The 13,511-nt window shown below is 36.8% G+C and overlaps 1 protein-coding gene across 3 annotated transcripts in view; it reads right to left on the reverse strand.

Moving 5' to 3' along the window:
• Positions 1-500: 500 nt before the first annotated feature.
• LOC140738432 (uncharacterized) overlaps positions 501-13,511 on the reverse strand; it is an 83,037-nt gene continuing 70,026 nt past the window's right edge. For all 3 annotated transcript variants that reach the window (XM_073065714.1, XM_073065715.1, XM_073065713.1), the window contains 3 exons: positions 11,395-11,532; positions 8,921-9,013; positions 501-3,919 (listed from right to left, as the gene is read on the reverse strand). In XM_073065714.1, coding sequence (XP_072921815.1) covers positions 3,362-3,919; positions 8,921-9,013; positions 11,395-11,532 — 789 coding nt within the window. In that variant the 3' untranslated portion in view covers positions 501-3,361. The remainder of the gene's footprint in view (positions 3,920-8,920; positions 9,014-11,394; positions 11,533-13,511) is intronic.

Consider the following 13,511-nt stretch of genomic DNA (forward strand, 5'->3'; position numbering starts at 1 on the left):
CATTTATTGTGCTTTTGCAGGAAGGATGTACTTGACAGCAACTTTTCAAAGTGGTGGTCAGATAATAAAGCTGTCATTTAATATCAGTATCCACTGTTTAGTGATTTGTCACTGCCATGTGAACTGAACTGATGTAGTTGAGGACACAGAATGCAGCATGAAGATAGTCCATTATCCCACTCTCACCTCAATCCTTTTCAGAGAAATTACCTCATTATCTTTTACCCACAACAGTTTACAGTACCAACAATCCGGGTTCAATTCCTGCCGCTATCTGTAAGGATTGTGTACGTTCTCCTCGTGACCGCGTGGGTTTCCTCCCACAGTCCAATGATGGCAAGGTTAATTGTTCATTGTAAATTGCCCTGTGATTAGGCTGGGATTAAATCAGGGGTTGATAGATGGCATAGTTTGAAAGGCTGAAAAGGCTCATTCCCACTGTATCTCAATAATTATTTTAAAAAGTGTGCTCCATAGTTGTTTTTAATCTCTAACCCAAAAGATATTAGAGGTTTTAATGGTAGCACATATAATTAAAGTATGAATCAAAGTAATCCAGTTTGTAAAATGGTTCTGTTGACAGCAACTTGTTTTCATATATTACCATCATATAACAAAATATCTTCAACAAGAAATCAATTTTGATTCAATGCATGATGTAAACATTCCAGACAAGGCTGGCATCATTTGGCAAACTCTCAGTGTCCTTGGACTAAGCAGCTCGCCTTTTTAAAAGGGCAGATGAGGGTTAATGTCATCGTCTTGGCCACAATAGTTAAACATTTTCTCTGATGAATGCTTAAGAGAATCTACCAGTTATGAAGTTATGTTTATGCGAAAATACAAGGTGACATTGGACATTAATTTTCATCCTCGACAAGAACATTTACATGAAACATCTCCATCTCCACTGCCAAGGCTATTGACTGGGCAGAAAATGCTTACTCATTGCTCTAGTTTGTCAATAATACATTGGATTAATTGATTTTTGAACAAAATATTCGAGGGATGATAGATAAGTTCCTGGCCTAAGGTAGGAGTCAATTTTTAAAAACCTAGCACATTTATTTTTCAACATAGTCCCCTCCTACATTTACACGCTTAGTCCAGCAGTCGTGGAACATAAGGATCCCTTCTTTGTAGAAATCGTCATCTTGGACCTCCAGGTGGTCCACAGCAGGGGTGATTGATAAATCCGTAGCCCAAGGTAGAAGGAGATGAGTCATACAACTCTCTTTACGTGCACGTGCAGTGCAACTCTTTGGGTGATTATGCAGAAAGTTTGAAGTTAATAACTTTTGTGGTATTTCTGTTTCAGATAATTGAAAATTGCAAGTATACCATCTGAGAAAATGGACATCAGCCTGAGTGCAGTCATCTGCTACCTCAGTCTCAAGGGCTTATAACCCAAGGAGGTCGATGAGGACATGGTGACAACACTAGGGGAGGGTGAAAAATAAATGTGCTAGGTTTTCTAAAATTGACTCCTTCTACCTTAGGCCACAAACTTATCAATCACCCTTTGTGTATCTGACTTGACGGTTATAGCCATCTGGATTACAGAAATTTGCCCTTACAGAACTCACAAATCACTACCCACACATTTGAGATAGAGAAAATTTTGTTCTCATGGAATGTTTGTGGAAAGAAAATGTCAGCAGATCAACACAAAGTTTATTCTTTTCACCTTGTATTTCTTGGTGCCTCCAAAGATGGTGCAGTTTCACGTGATGGAATTTTCTGGAACAGCACCCCTCCCTTCTAGGCCCCATAAGGGGGCGATAGCTTGTATACAGATTTGTGTTTAATGCAAACGTGCAATCCAGGAATATACTACTTTGCTGATATTATAGATACATACTGTATTTAATTATAAAAATGTAGTTTACGTAAAAATATACAGTAAATTCAGCATTTCACAATGTGTATATTTCACAAATATACAAATTGAAACTACAGCATTTGGGGGGAGGAAGTAATGCAGGACAAACCAAGGGTGAAGATGTTTGTTTCACTGAACAAACAAAATGCTATACAATGGATGTGTCATGATAATTAGACATCTAGGGTGGAATATTTTTCTCCTTCATGATACATTGAGCACGGAATAAAAATTGTGCAGCAACAATCTTCAGCCTCAAAATTGCTTTGGAAAGTTAAAGTAAAAGTAACTGAATTGGGATGAAACTCTGCCAATTTGGAAATCTCAGGAAAGTACAAGTTACCAATTTAGCTTCATGTAGGACATTTGATGTAGAACAGCTTTAAGAGGATGAATTGAATACCTGTCTTCTGAAAACAGCAAAATCATCCGAGGAACTCTGTAATCATTCACCTTGCACAGTACCTATGGGCTAAATGCATTTAGTTTAGGTGGTTAATCTCCTTCCAGCATATTCTCCTCATGTTTCCCTGATAATCGTGGAGAGAACATATGGAACTCTTCCCTATTAATTATCCATCTGCGTTATTCCCTCACACTCTCCACCTAAATTGAGATCATACTGAGTAGGTTATGTCTATGATTGAGGGATATATGGCTGGAGTACCAGGTTGTACAATGATGGTGCTGGGAAAAGGAGATGGAGAAGAAATGCAACTTGCTGCAAAATCAGGATTACTCAAAAATGATAAAAAATATGGTAAAAGATTATTAGCACTATCTAGCAGGGACTGTACTTGCTTTTAAATGCAATTTTTTAAAACAACATCTACATTAAAAAACCACTACAATCGGTCTGGTTCTTTGATTATTCACCATGTTATTGCATAGGAGATATAAAACAGTATATCCACATGAGTTTGTCAAACGATAGTAAATACTTTGACTATTAAATGACAATAAAGTGCCAATGCTTTCATTCTGGTAAAAAAAACCAAATATTGATGTAGTGTCAGATCATAACTGCTAAGTGCTGTAACTAAAGATAGAAACACACTTGCATTAAAGGCTAAGTAAATTGACAAAAATTCTCACTATTCAAGTTAACCTTTTTTTTAAGTCTCCATTTAATTTTTCGTCTGATATTTGTTGCAGTGCTGCTGTCTATTCCTTTTGGTGTGGGTGGGGGGGGAGGTGAGAAGAAATCAGACACTGTCAACATTCCTGCTCTTTTACTCTCAAGGGCTTATTGCCTAAAGATCTTCTACTGCATAGGGAAGTTGTACATTACCTCTCTGACAGACAGAAACCTGAAAAGGTTATAGTTCATAAATCGATGCACTTAAAAACACAAAGTAGAATGGATCTAAATATTAAATATTCTGTAAATAAATTATTCATTGAAAATATGGATTAAAAATAAGGCATATATTCAGATACAACATAGATACTATGTCATAATCTTAGTCGTATCCTGCTTTAAATAGTTCTCTGAATTTTTGGTTGACTTTCTTCTTCAGAGTTATCTTCACAGACCCGTTTTCTGGTTGAAAGTTCCATATGATTATTGACATGTGAGACTGGATATAAATGTACACGTGTTGGGGAAGAAGACTCAATATTTGAAATGGTCGGCTCATTGTCTAAATGGACCTCCACAATTTCAAGTGTTGTCAAACCTGCAGACCCATTTGATGAATTATCACTGGGCTCAATGAAGGATATGACATTTCCTGAACTGAGGTCCACTCCAGATCCTGCAATTCCATCTTGTGACGTTGCCAAGACCTCATGGTCAGAGGCCATCATTTGTGCTGATGTCACAATGCTGCTGGGTATGGTCAGACTAATACTGTGACTCCTGGTCGAAGCACCTAATAAAGCTCGTTTTGTTGATCCAGTGGTGCAGTCATCTGTGGAGTCCTGACTAGAAACAGGGCTCCCATTAGTTAGATGTTTTCGCTTACTGTACTCGTTCCGTAATTGGTCCAACTGCATCTGAAGGAGTTCCCTGTGCTGTACCTCCATTTGTTCAATCTGAAAGTAAAGCTACAAATTAATTGCAGCCATAATTTTTTAAAATAAATTCCTGTATTATTTCAAAGCAGTTGTTTTCACATTACTTAATTTCCATAAAAATATATGGAATCACAATATGATTCGCTGTAATATTATGATTTTTAAGATGCACCTGTCCAAAAATATACTATATTTAAAACTGAGAGAATTGTAAATAACATTTCAATAGTGAACATCTAGGATTGATTTACAGGACAATCCAATTGATCATGGCATCTGATGTTTGTCTATTTTTTGTACATAATATATCATGTTACAAACTTAGGTAGGGATAGTGTGCTCAAAAAGAAAAATAATTATACAACTGCATGTTAAAAGAGATGTGACAAATGTCATTATTTGAGTTGTACACCTTTGAGCCTCCGCTACATTACTTCTAAAAGTAAGCTATGCAGAGGACGGAAAAGCAAACTGAATCCTGGGTGGACAGTGATTTGTGTTACAGGTTGGAGTTAAAAAGAAAGTGAGTGGAGAAAGGGGCATAAGTGATGAATCACTCTTGCATCGAGCTTTAAAGTCATGAGTAAACTCGCTGAATGCTTGAAATAATGTGCATTAGTAAATACCAGCCACCTTTTGTGTGACTAGCACAATCTGGTAAAAATAATATTGTATTTAAGTTAACATACAATGCACCATTTCCTGATTGGTCTCTAGACTCTTCATGGAGATATTACAAACATTTGAAGTTAGGAAAGTAATCTTTAGCAGGAGCTTCAGTAAAACAAGTAACCAACTGGGGGGAAAAAACAAAAAGAAAAAATCCACATAGAGTACTTAGGAAATTTGGATTGACAGACTAATGCCCCACTGTACAGAACTCCTTGTTGGATGTTGAATTATAATACTTCACCTTTGCCCTCAATATTAACTGTTGAATCCTTCGTGATTGAAAATGCAGGTTGATTTTCAACTCTGAACTATCATATGTCAGTTGAAAACAATTTCAGTTTGACAAATTTAAATTTTAGATCAGAATCCTTTGACCCTTTCCTCATCACTAGAAGGTAGAAAGAGTACAGCCAACCAAAATACTAATTTTCCAGTAGTCCGCTGTCTGTATTTTTCACTCCCTGGAGTATTATTGGCTGTAAAGAATAACATTTCAGGCCAGAGAGTGGTAAGTGTAAAGCTTTGCACATTGAAAAATGAACAACACGAGGAAGGCAACATCAAACAAAGATAGATAACATAACAATCTTCCCTGTTAATCTTCTATATGTACTGTCAATGATGGCTTAAGATGGACACCAATTTGGAGCATAAAAGAGCTAAATTTAAATTTATTAGTCAAAACCACTATAACAACAAGTTACATCTATCCTGTGTATAATTAATTCAAACTATTCTCATACTGGCCTGCAGGGGTGGCTACAACACAGTGATACTTTACCTTTACTGATCACTCTTTAACAACTAAAGTGAAGTGCATGATATTCACTAGTTTTGTAATTGTAAGAGTTATAAGTATTAATGTTTTCATAGCACAGAACAGAAGATGATATACATGAATTATACCAATCAGTAATCTAGCAGGGCAAACAGTATGTTATTTAAAAATCCTGCATAGCTTTCAATCTATTGTCTTCCAATAAAATGAAAGAAACACAAACTCGATTACCATCTAATCAATGAAAAGGAATGTCTACTCTACTGTACAACATGAATTTGAATAAAAATTGTTAGGGTAAAATGAATAAATGCCAAAAGGAAGGGCTGTGCTTCTAGATAAAACTTAAATTATAAGGGTGGTCTCCAACTGATCTTCCTAAGATAACATGGTACATTGCAATAATTGCATCACCTGAATATTAACTGATCTGCAACTAATTGAAGATAATCAGTTAATCACAGCACAGTGAGTTGAAAGAATTGCCCTCAAACCAAGGACAACGTATTTTAATTGATTTCAGCAGGATTTTTAAAACACTTTATTTTTGAATATTAAGAATGTGCACCATGAAATATGAGCAATTCTGTAACAACTAGTTTCTCTCAAAAGCCAAGCTAGAGCATAGGTTTTAAGAGGGAATTACTGCACACCTATTCAGTGCAGCTTTGCTTTGTCTGATTGTTAAAGCTGAATTTCAAGACAGAAATACACAAGTTATTGAGCACTCTAAAATGAAAATTCTCAGAATTTGAGAAAATGCCAGCATTTTCTAAGAAGACTTGAATAGCACAGAGACACGAGATAGCAGATGCTCAAATCTGAAGCAAAAAAAGTGCCAAAGGAACTGCTGAGGTCCAGATGCAGCATCATGACCTGAAACACCCATGATCCCTTTGTTTCCTCAGATGCTGCTTGACCTGCTAAGCTGATCAAACAGTTTTGTTTTTGCTCCTAAATATTGTGCCAAATTTGCTCAAGGGACTATGCTGGCAGTTTATCTACAAATCACTCAGCCTACAGCACATTAATCCTTTTCAACATTACTGTCAGATGGATTAGGTTAACTCGGTAAAGAATAAAAATAGACCAGTTTACAGGGTATATCTCAGTTATGCACTGGACTGAAAGCTGAGGTTGTTTGTAGACAAATCTAAACAGAATTAACTGACTTTCTTGTATTCTAAACAATTCTGTGCTATATATCTGCTTCTCTTTTAATCTTTTTATTAGTATTAAAAATATTATGAACAAAATACAATTAAAATATTAATAATGAATTACAAACATATAAACTCCCATTACACATGAAGGAATACATAAACAATGAATACAGTATAAGTAAGCTTTCCCAAACATAAACCATATAGTGTATATATGAACAAGGTAAGTCTAGATATTCCATAATATATAATATAAAAAAAAGAGAAAAAAATATATAAATCTATATATGAAAGTTAACTAATCTACTAATCTAATATCTAAGAAAAAAAACAAAAAAGGAAGAAAAAACTAAAAAAAAAGAAAAAAAGGGCTGTTCATAATATCTCACAAGCATACATAAACATCGATGTCGTCAACTCCGATCCTCTCAACATACATACGATTAAAGCTGAAAAATATATATATATTCACTCACTGAATCATGTAAGACAGGAGATAGCGATTCAAGACTACCAGTTTTTGAAAATAGTTACCTATTTAGTCCACTCCCCAAAGCAAGAAAAGCATTGATCTGGCTTGCTTTTGAAAGTGTTTATTAGATCTCTTCCAGCATCCCTTCAGATAGCACATTCCAAATCATAACTTATTGATTATGATCAGTAATCAAATAATCAGTAGTCTTAGTGGTTATCATAAAACAAAATCTTTCCTGTTTTGTTAATTCTTTTAAATCTCTCATATGGCTACCAATCTGCCTGTTGACAGCTTCAACAGACCCTTGGTATTTCTGTTAGTGATGAAATATTCATTACTAGAATAGGAAATGATCCAAACTTCGTTAAGAACGCAATCAAATCAAGTCATTTGCAAATGAAAATAGTGTATGCATGAATTACTATTCCTGGGAATGAAAATGCTGTAGGAAGTCAAGAAGAAGATCGGCTACATTAATTTCAAATATTTCATTACCAAGATGATAAATGATCACCCAAAACTTAACAATGGAATCTTATTTGTAACCTGGACCAGAAGGGAATGAAAATTTGGTAATTTATTCCCTGGAGCTTAGAAGATTGTGAGGAGATTTGATAGAGATATACACAACAATGACGGTATAAAGACAGGGTAAATGCAAGCAGGCTTTTTACATTGAGATGGCTGTTAGACAACAACCAGAGGTTATGAGTTACGGGTGAAAGGTGAAAAGTTTAAGGGGATCATGAAGGGAAACTTCTGCACTCAGAGGGACGGACGTGAGTGTGTGGAACAAGCTGCCAGCATTAAGTGGTGCATGCAAGCACAATTTCATTACTTAAAAGAAGTTTGAATAGGTACATAGATGGTAGGGGTATGGAGGGTTATGGTCCTGATGTATGTTAATAGGTGTAGACAGTTTAAATGAGTTGGACCAGACTAGATGGGCCAAAGAGTCTGTTTCTGTGCTGTACTTTTAGACTCTACAACTCTAACAATCACAGAGTGACATAATGCTAAGCCTGCAGTTTGTCATATCTTCAAATATGTCCAAGGTCATAAGCTATATTGTTTCATTCACTTAATATATAGTGGGCAAGAACTACTGAATGAACTCATGGGAAAATCAGGGTCAACATCTAATTAATTACTGGACTAAAAATAGGAACTCGTTAGGCTAACCAAAGTAAAAGCCAAAAGGGTCAATAAACTCTGATGTGTGGATCTGATAGATATTCAATAAAACCAGCACCAGCAGATGTGAAATATTAGGCTATAACATTTTTTGATATTTTTATTTCTGCTGTGAAGGATCACTGGTAATTTACCTCGGCAACAGCTGCCTACAGCATACATTTCCTTCTGAGCGTAGATCTTTTCCAGCTGAACCACATCTGACAGTGATGCAACTGAAGAGGAGCAATAGCAGTGTTGCTCAACCAGACTGAAGACAGTGAGAGATGGTTCAAATTAGACAGTATTAAGCAAGAAATGTTCATTTGGGATTAAGACATGATAATGGAGACAGAAAGCGTAATAAGTCACTGATTTTCTTTCAAGAGAATAAGGTTTCATAAGCGTAAAACTAGCTTACCAACGCCAGAAATATTGTTCAGTATTACCATTATTTTAAAAAGTACAACCTTAATCCTTTCACCTGGTTTTATTATAGAAAGTAGAGCAAGTTCTCAGTATTGAATGTGCTTTCACGTTGAAATTTCAGATGAGGACTGCTACAGTACACCTTATGGAGAAGATGGGTTCCCTTTGCAAATTCTACATTTATCAGTACATAAACATGCACTAGACGTTGCTCTTAGAATTTCTGTGTTGTAACACCGATTGCTGATGGCTTTATTATTCTCAGTGGAAACTCTGGAACAGTATATGTATAAGAAAAAAAATCAAAAATTTTAAAAAGTCATAATCACCATTTGATTTATTTTGTTCTCAACGTCTTCGGAACATTTATATTGCTTTAATTCTTCCGCCATTTGCCAATTGGCCTCCATGAGACCTGCAATCTAAACAGGTTATAGTTTTTCAGCAAATATTGAAATTTCTTGATTACAGAATAAATTGGAAATCAACTAAAGACATGTTTATGATTGCTGCTGTAGCTAGAACAGAGAAAAATTTGGGGCAGACTTAAGAATTAAAAATAGAAAATATATTTTTGTTTTGTTATTAATGACCTGCTAGCAAAATGAGGACAGACAATTTAAAGTCTTCCATTTTTGCTTTTACAAAAAAGTGACCAATCATTATGAGTTCTCATGTTACATTTTTGAAGATCGAAGAGTTTATGAATTTTTTTCTCATTTCTCTTCTCAGTAGACCCCAATATAGTTGGATAATATTCCCAATTTCAAAAAATTGTCATCTTCAAAATATCTGAAACAAACCTGTGCAAGAATTTACATAAACTATCTAATCTGCCCTGACGATTAAATCAAGCCAATGAGATTTGCTCAAAGTTGGAGAATATTTCACACCAGTTTTTGAAAGCAAAGGTTCACATACTTTTTTCAACAAAAACGTGTAATATTGGATAATTTACCTCAATAAAAAAATGAACAAGTATAATGTTTTTGTGTTATTTATTTAATTGGGTTCTCTTTTTAGTTTTAGGACTTATGTGAAGATTTGATCACATTTTAGGTCATATTTATGTAGAAATAGAGAAAATTCTACAGGGTCCACAAACTTTCTAGCACCACTGTCACTATGGGTTAGGGAGGCATTATCAGATTAGCCTAGGCAAGAAAGTGAAGATATTTTATAGATGGCAAGCTCTGCAGCCAGTGTGTACAACGGTAGAAGTGAATTGATGGTTAGAGTGGCAGATAAGGATCAGATAAGGATAGTTTTGTCCCAGATTGGTGACAGATTTTTGAGTGTTATTGAAGCTGGGCTCATCCAGTCGAGTGGAGAATATTCCATCACACTTGTGCCTTGTAGATAGTGGAAAGGCTTTGGGTATCAGGAGGTAAGTGACCTGCTACAGGATACACGGCCTCTAACCTGCTCTTGTAGCCACAGCAATTATATGTTAGTCCCATTGAGTTTCTGATCAATGATAGATCTCTTCATGTGTATAGCAAAGGAATTGGAAAGGGAAATGCTACTGACATCAAGAGTAGTGGTTAAATTCTCTCCTGTTGAAGATAGCCAATTCCTGACACTCACTATCTGTGATATGAATATTACCGGCATTATCAGCCCATATCTGAGCATTCATTTACTGCGGAATTTGGAATGGAATTTAAAATTTGTCAGCAAAAACCCACTTTTCCATATTTTGATGGAAAGCAGATCACTGAAGATAACAAGGTCTTGTTCAATGTCCTGCTGAAATCCATGGTACCACCATCTTCCTCTGCACAAAGTATTACATCAATCAGTGGATGGTCTCCAACTTGGGTTTTATCAGGGTTACTTGATATTGCACTTGTTAATGCCAAGGCTGGGCACTTTCACTTTACCTTTGGAGTTCAGCTCTTGAGACCAAATCTATGTTAAGTCCAGGAACCAAGTGATCCTGCCTGGGAATTGGTGATGAGTAATTGCTGCTTTATAATACTGCCACCAATATCACTGATGATTTGGATAGAATGACATGGTAGTAATTAGCCAGAAAGAATTTGACTTGTTCTTAGTGAACAGGAAGCAGCCGGGCAATTTTCTACATTTCATGTGGACAGTGTAGTAACTGTGCTTGAACATTTTAGTTTGAGATGCAGCTTGTTCTAGACCCATGGTCTTAAGTCTTGATGCATGTCCTGTCTTTTTAATACCTAAAACTCTAACATATCAGCTAACAGGTTTTTTTTTTTTAAACACACAGAGAGTAGTGTATGTATGAAACACGCTACCAGAGGTGGTGATAGAGGCAGATACATTGAGGCATTTAAAGAGCTACTTAGATAGGCGCGTGGATGAGAGTAAAATGGAGGACTATGTGGGAGAGAAGGTTAAAAGGCTGGAACAATATCATGAGCTGAAGGGCCTGTACTGTAATGTTCATATGACATACAAGAAATAGGTTCTGATTCTCTGATAGCTAAACCAAAGGGAATAACTGCACTCAACTTCACTTGCGCCATCAATGAAATGTTCCCACAACCAACGGACACTTTCAAAGATTCTTCATGGCATGTTCTCAATATTTATTGATTATTTATTTATTATCATCTCTTCCTTTTGTATTTGCACAGTTCATTGTCTTCTGCACTGGTTGAATGCCCAAGTTTGTGTGGTCTTTCATTGCTTCTGTTGTGGTTATTATTCTATACATTTATTGAGTATGCCCACAGGAAAATTAATCTCAAGGTTGTATACAGTGACATATATATACTTTGATAATAACATTTTCTTTTTTTAAAACTTTTATTGTGTTACAAACCTGGTCCTTCAGCTGCTGCACTTCCATTTGTAGTCTATGCTCATTTTCTGCTTTTTCTACCCGTAGTTGCTGATTCTGCTGGTGTAATTCTAATAGCTGCTTCCCTATTAGCAGATTCTGATCCAAAGCTTCACCATTCTGAAAGATTCAGGTAGATTTAAATGTACAATTTCTAAAAAAAAATAGCATCACATGAAGAACTAGAAAAAAACCTGTAATCTTGGACATTGAAACAATTAAATTCTTAATGGACAGCTCTGATGGAGATTCTGGTAGAATGCCTATTCACTACCATCTAACAGAACCAATGATAAAATGCTACAGAACACCCCACCTTTCTGGACACACAGACAATAGATAAAAGTAATTATTATCTCAATAATAAATCTCACTAAAGATCCTCTCCCCTAACTTTTATATTCTGGTATCTTCCCCTTTCCTTCTCAGTCCTGAAGAAGGGTCTCGGCCCAAAACGTCGACTATCCATTCATTTAATTAGACGCAGCCTGACCTGCTGAGTTCCTCCAGCATGCATGTGTTGTTTTGGATCTCCAGCATCTGTAGACTTTCTTATGTCTTTATTCAAGAAAGCTGCCTTTGTGGCATCTGATACAAAATAATGACACTACTTAGTGCAAGATGCAGCTCTGATTCCTGTAATTTCCATATTATCAATTCACTCATGCTACAGTTGACAGTTCCATTCCTCACACTTCTGCTTTCAACTCCTTGTTATAATGAGCAAAGACAGAGTTCTCCTTTTACTCCTTGTATCTACCCCTCCACTCTCCACATTCAATGGGCCATCCTCTATAATTTCTGACACCTTTGCAGAGAAACTGGACATCTTCCCTTCCTCTCCCAGCATTTCCCTTGCAACTGCCTACTTCTCTTGTCCATCTCCTCTGATTTCAAATACCTTTTGCACAGCATCTTCCCACACAACAACAGGAGATACATCAACTACCATTTTGTCCCACCATCCAGCGACTCAATCCCTCAAGAGTTATAGTAACTTAGCATAGAAACAGGCCTTTCAGCCCAACTGGTTCAGTTCAGTTCAGTTTCAGTTTATTGTCATTTAGAAACCACAAATGCAATGCAGTTAAAAAATGAGACAACGTTCCTCCAGAATGATATCACAAAAGCACATGACAAAACAGACTACACCAAACAGACTACACCAGAAAATCCACATAACGTTTGGCAATCCCCAATCCAGAGTCTGGAGAGGCTGCTGCGTATTAATATCGCGCTACCATCTTAGCGCGTTCCCGCAAAGGAGCTCCAAACCCACCAGATAAAACAAGACCAAAAACTAAAGCTGTAAGACCTGCACAAAACCACATAGTTACAACAGTGCAAACAATAGCATAATTGATAAAAAAAAGACCATGTAAAATTCACATGGGCACAGTAAAAATAGTCCAAAGATGTTAAAAGACTATAAGTTCGAAAGAAACCACCACACAGTTTCCACAAGTCCTCAGGGTCCTGATAAGACTCGTCATCCCACACAGGCGGCAGAAGGGAATACCCCCGCTATGGACTTCCATAGCACCGCCGGACTCAGCCTCGCAGATGCAGCACACAATGAAAGCTCTGTCGAACCCAGCCTCGCAGACACAGCACACAGTGAAAGCACCCCAATCGCAGAGAACTCTGAGTCCGTCGAACCTCCGACCATCCCCTCCGGCACAGCTTCTCCAAGCACCATCCTCTGCCGAGCGTATTAAGATGCCCCTGCCAACGCGACCCCGAGGACTGGGATTTATGCTGAACAAGATTCCCATCCAAATTCATGCCATCTGCCTGCATTTGGCCCACTCCTTCAAAGTGAGGCAATGCTTCACTTACACTTGCAGTATAGAGTACTGGATTCAGTGCTCATGATGTGGTCTCTTCTGCATTGGAGAAACCAGACATGGATTGGTTCTTCGCTTAATACATGACTTCTGTTCGATCTGCATTGGCAACCGAGGTTCCAGTTGCCTGGAACCTCAAGAAATGGCATAACTTTGATGTAGGCACATTCCACACTCCAGAACTGGAGAATCAAAACCAAGTTTAATATCGCAAAATCTGTTCTCTTTGCACTAGCAGTACAATGCAATACA

Source organism: Hemitrygon akajei, chromosome 14 (assembly GCF_048418815.1).
Source record: "Hemitrygon akajei chromosome 14, sHemAka1.3, whole genome shotgun sequence".
Taxonomy (NCBI): Eukaryota; Metazoa; Chordata; class Chondrichthyes; order Myliobatiformes; family Dasyatidae; genus Hemitrygon; species Hemitrygon akajei.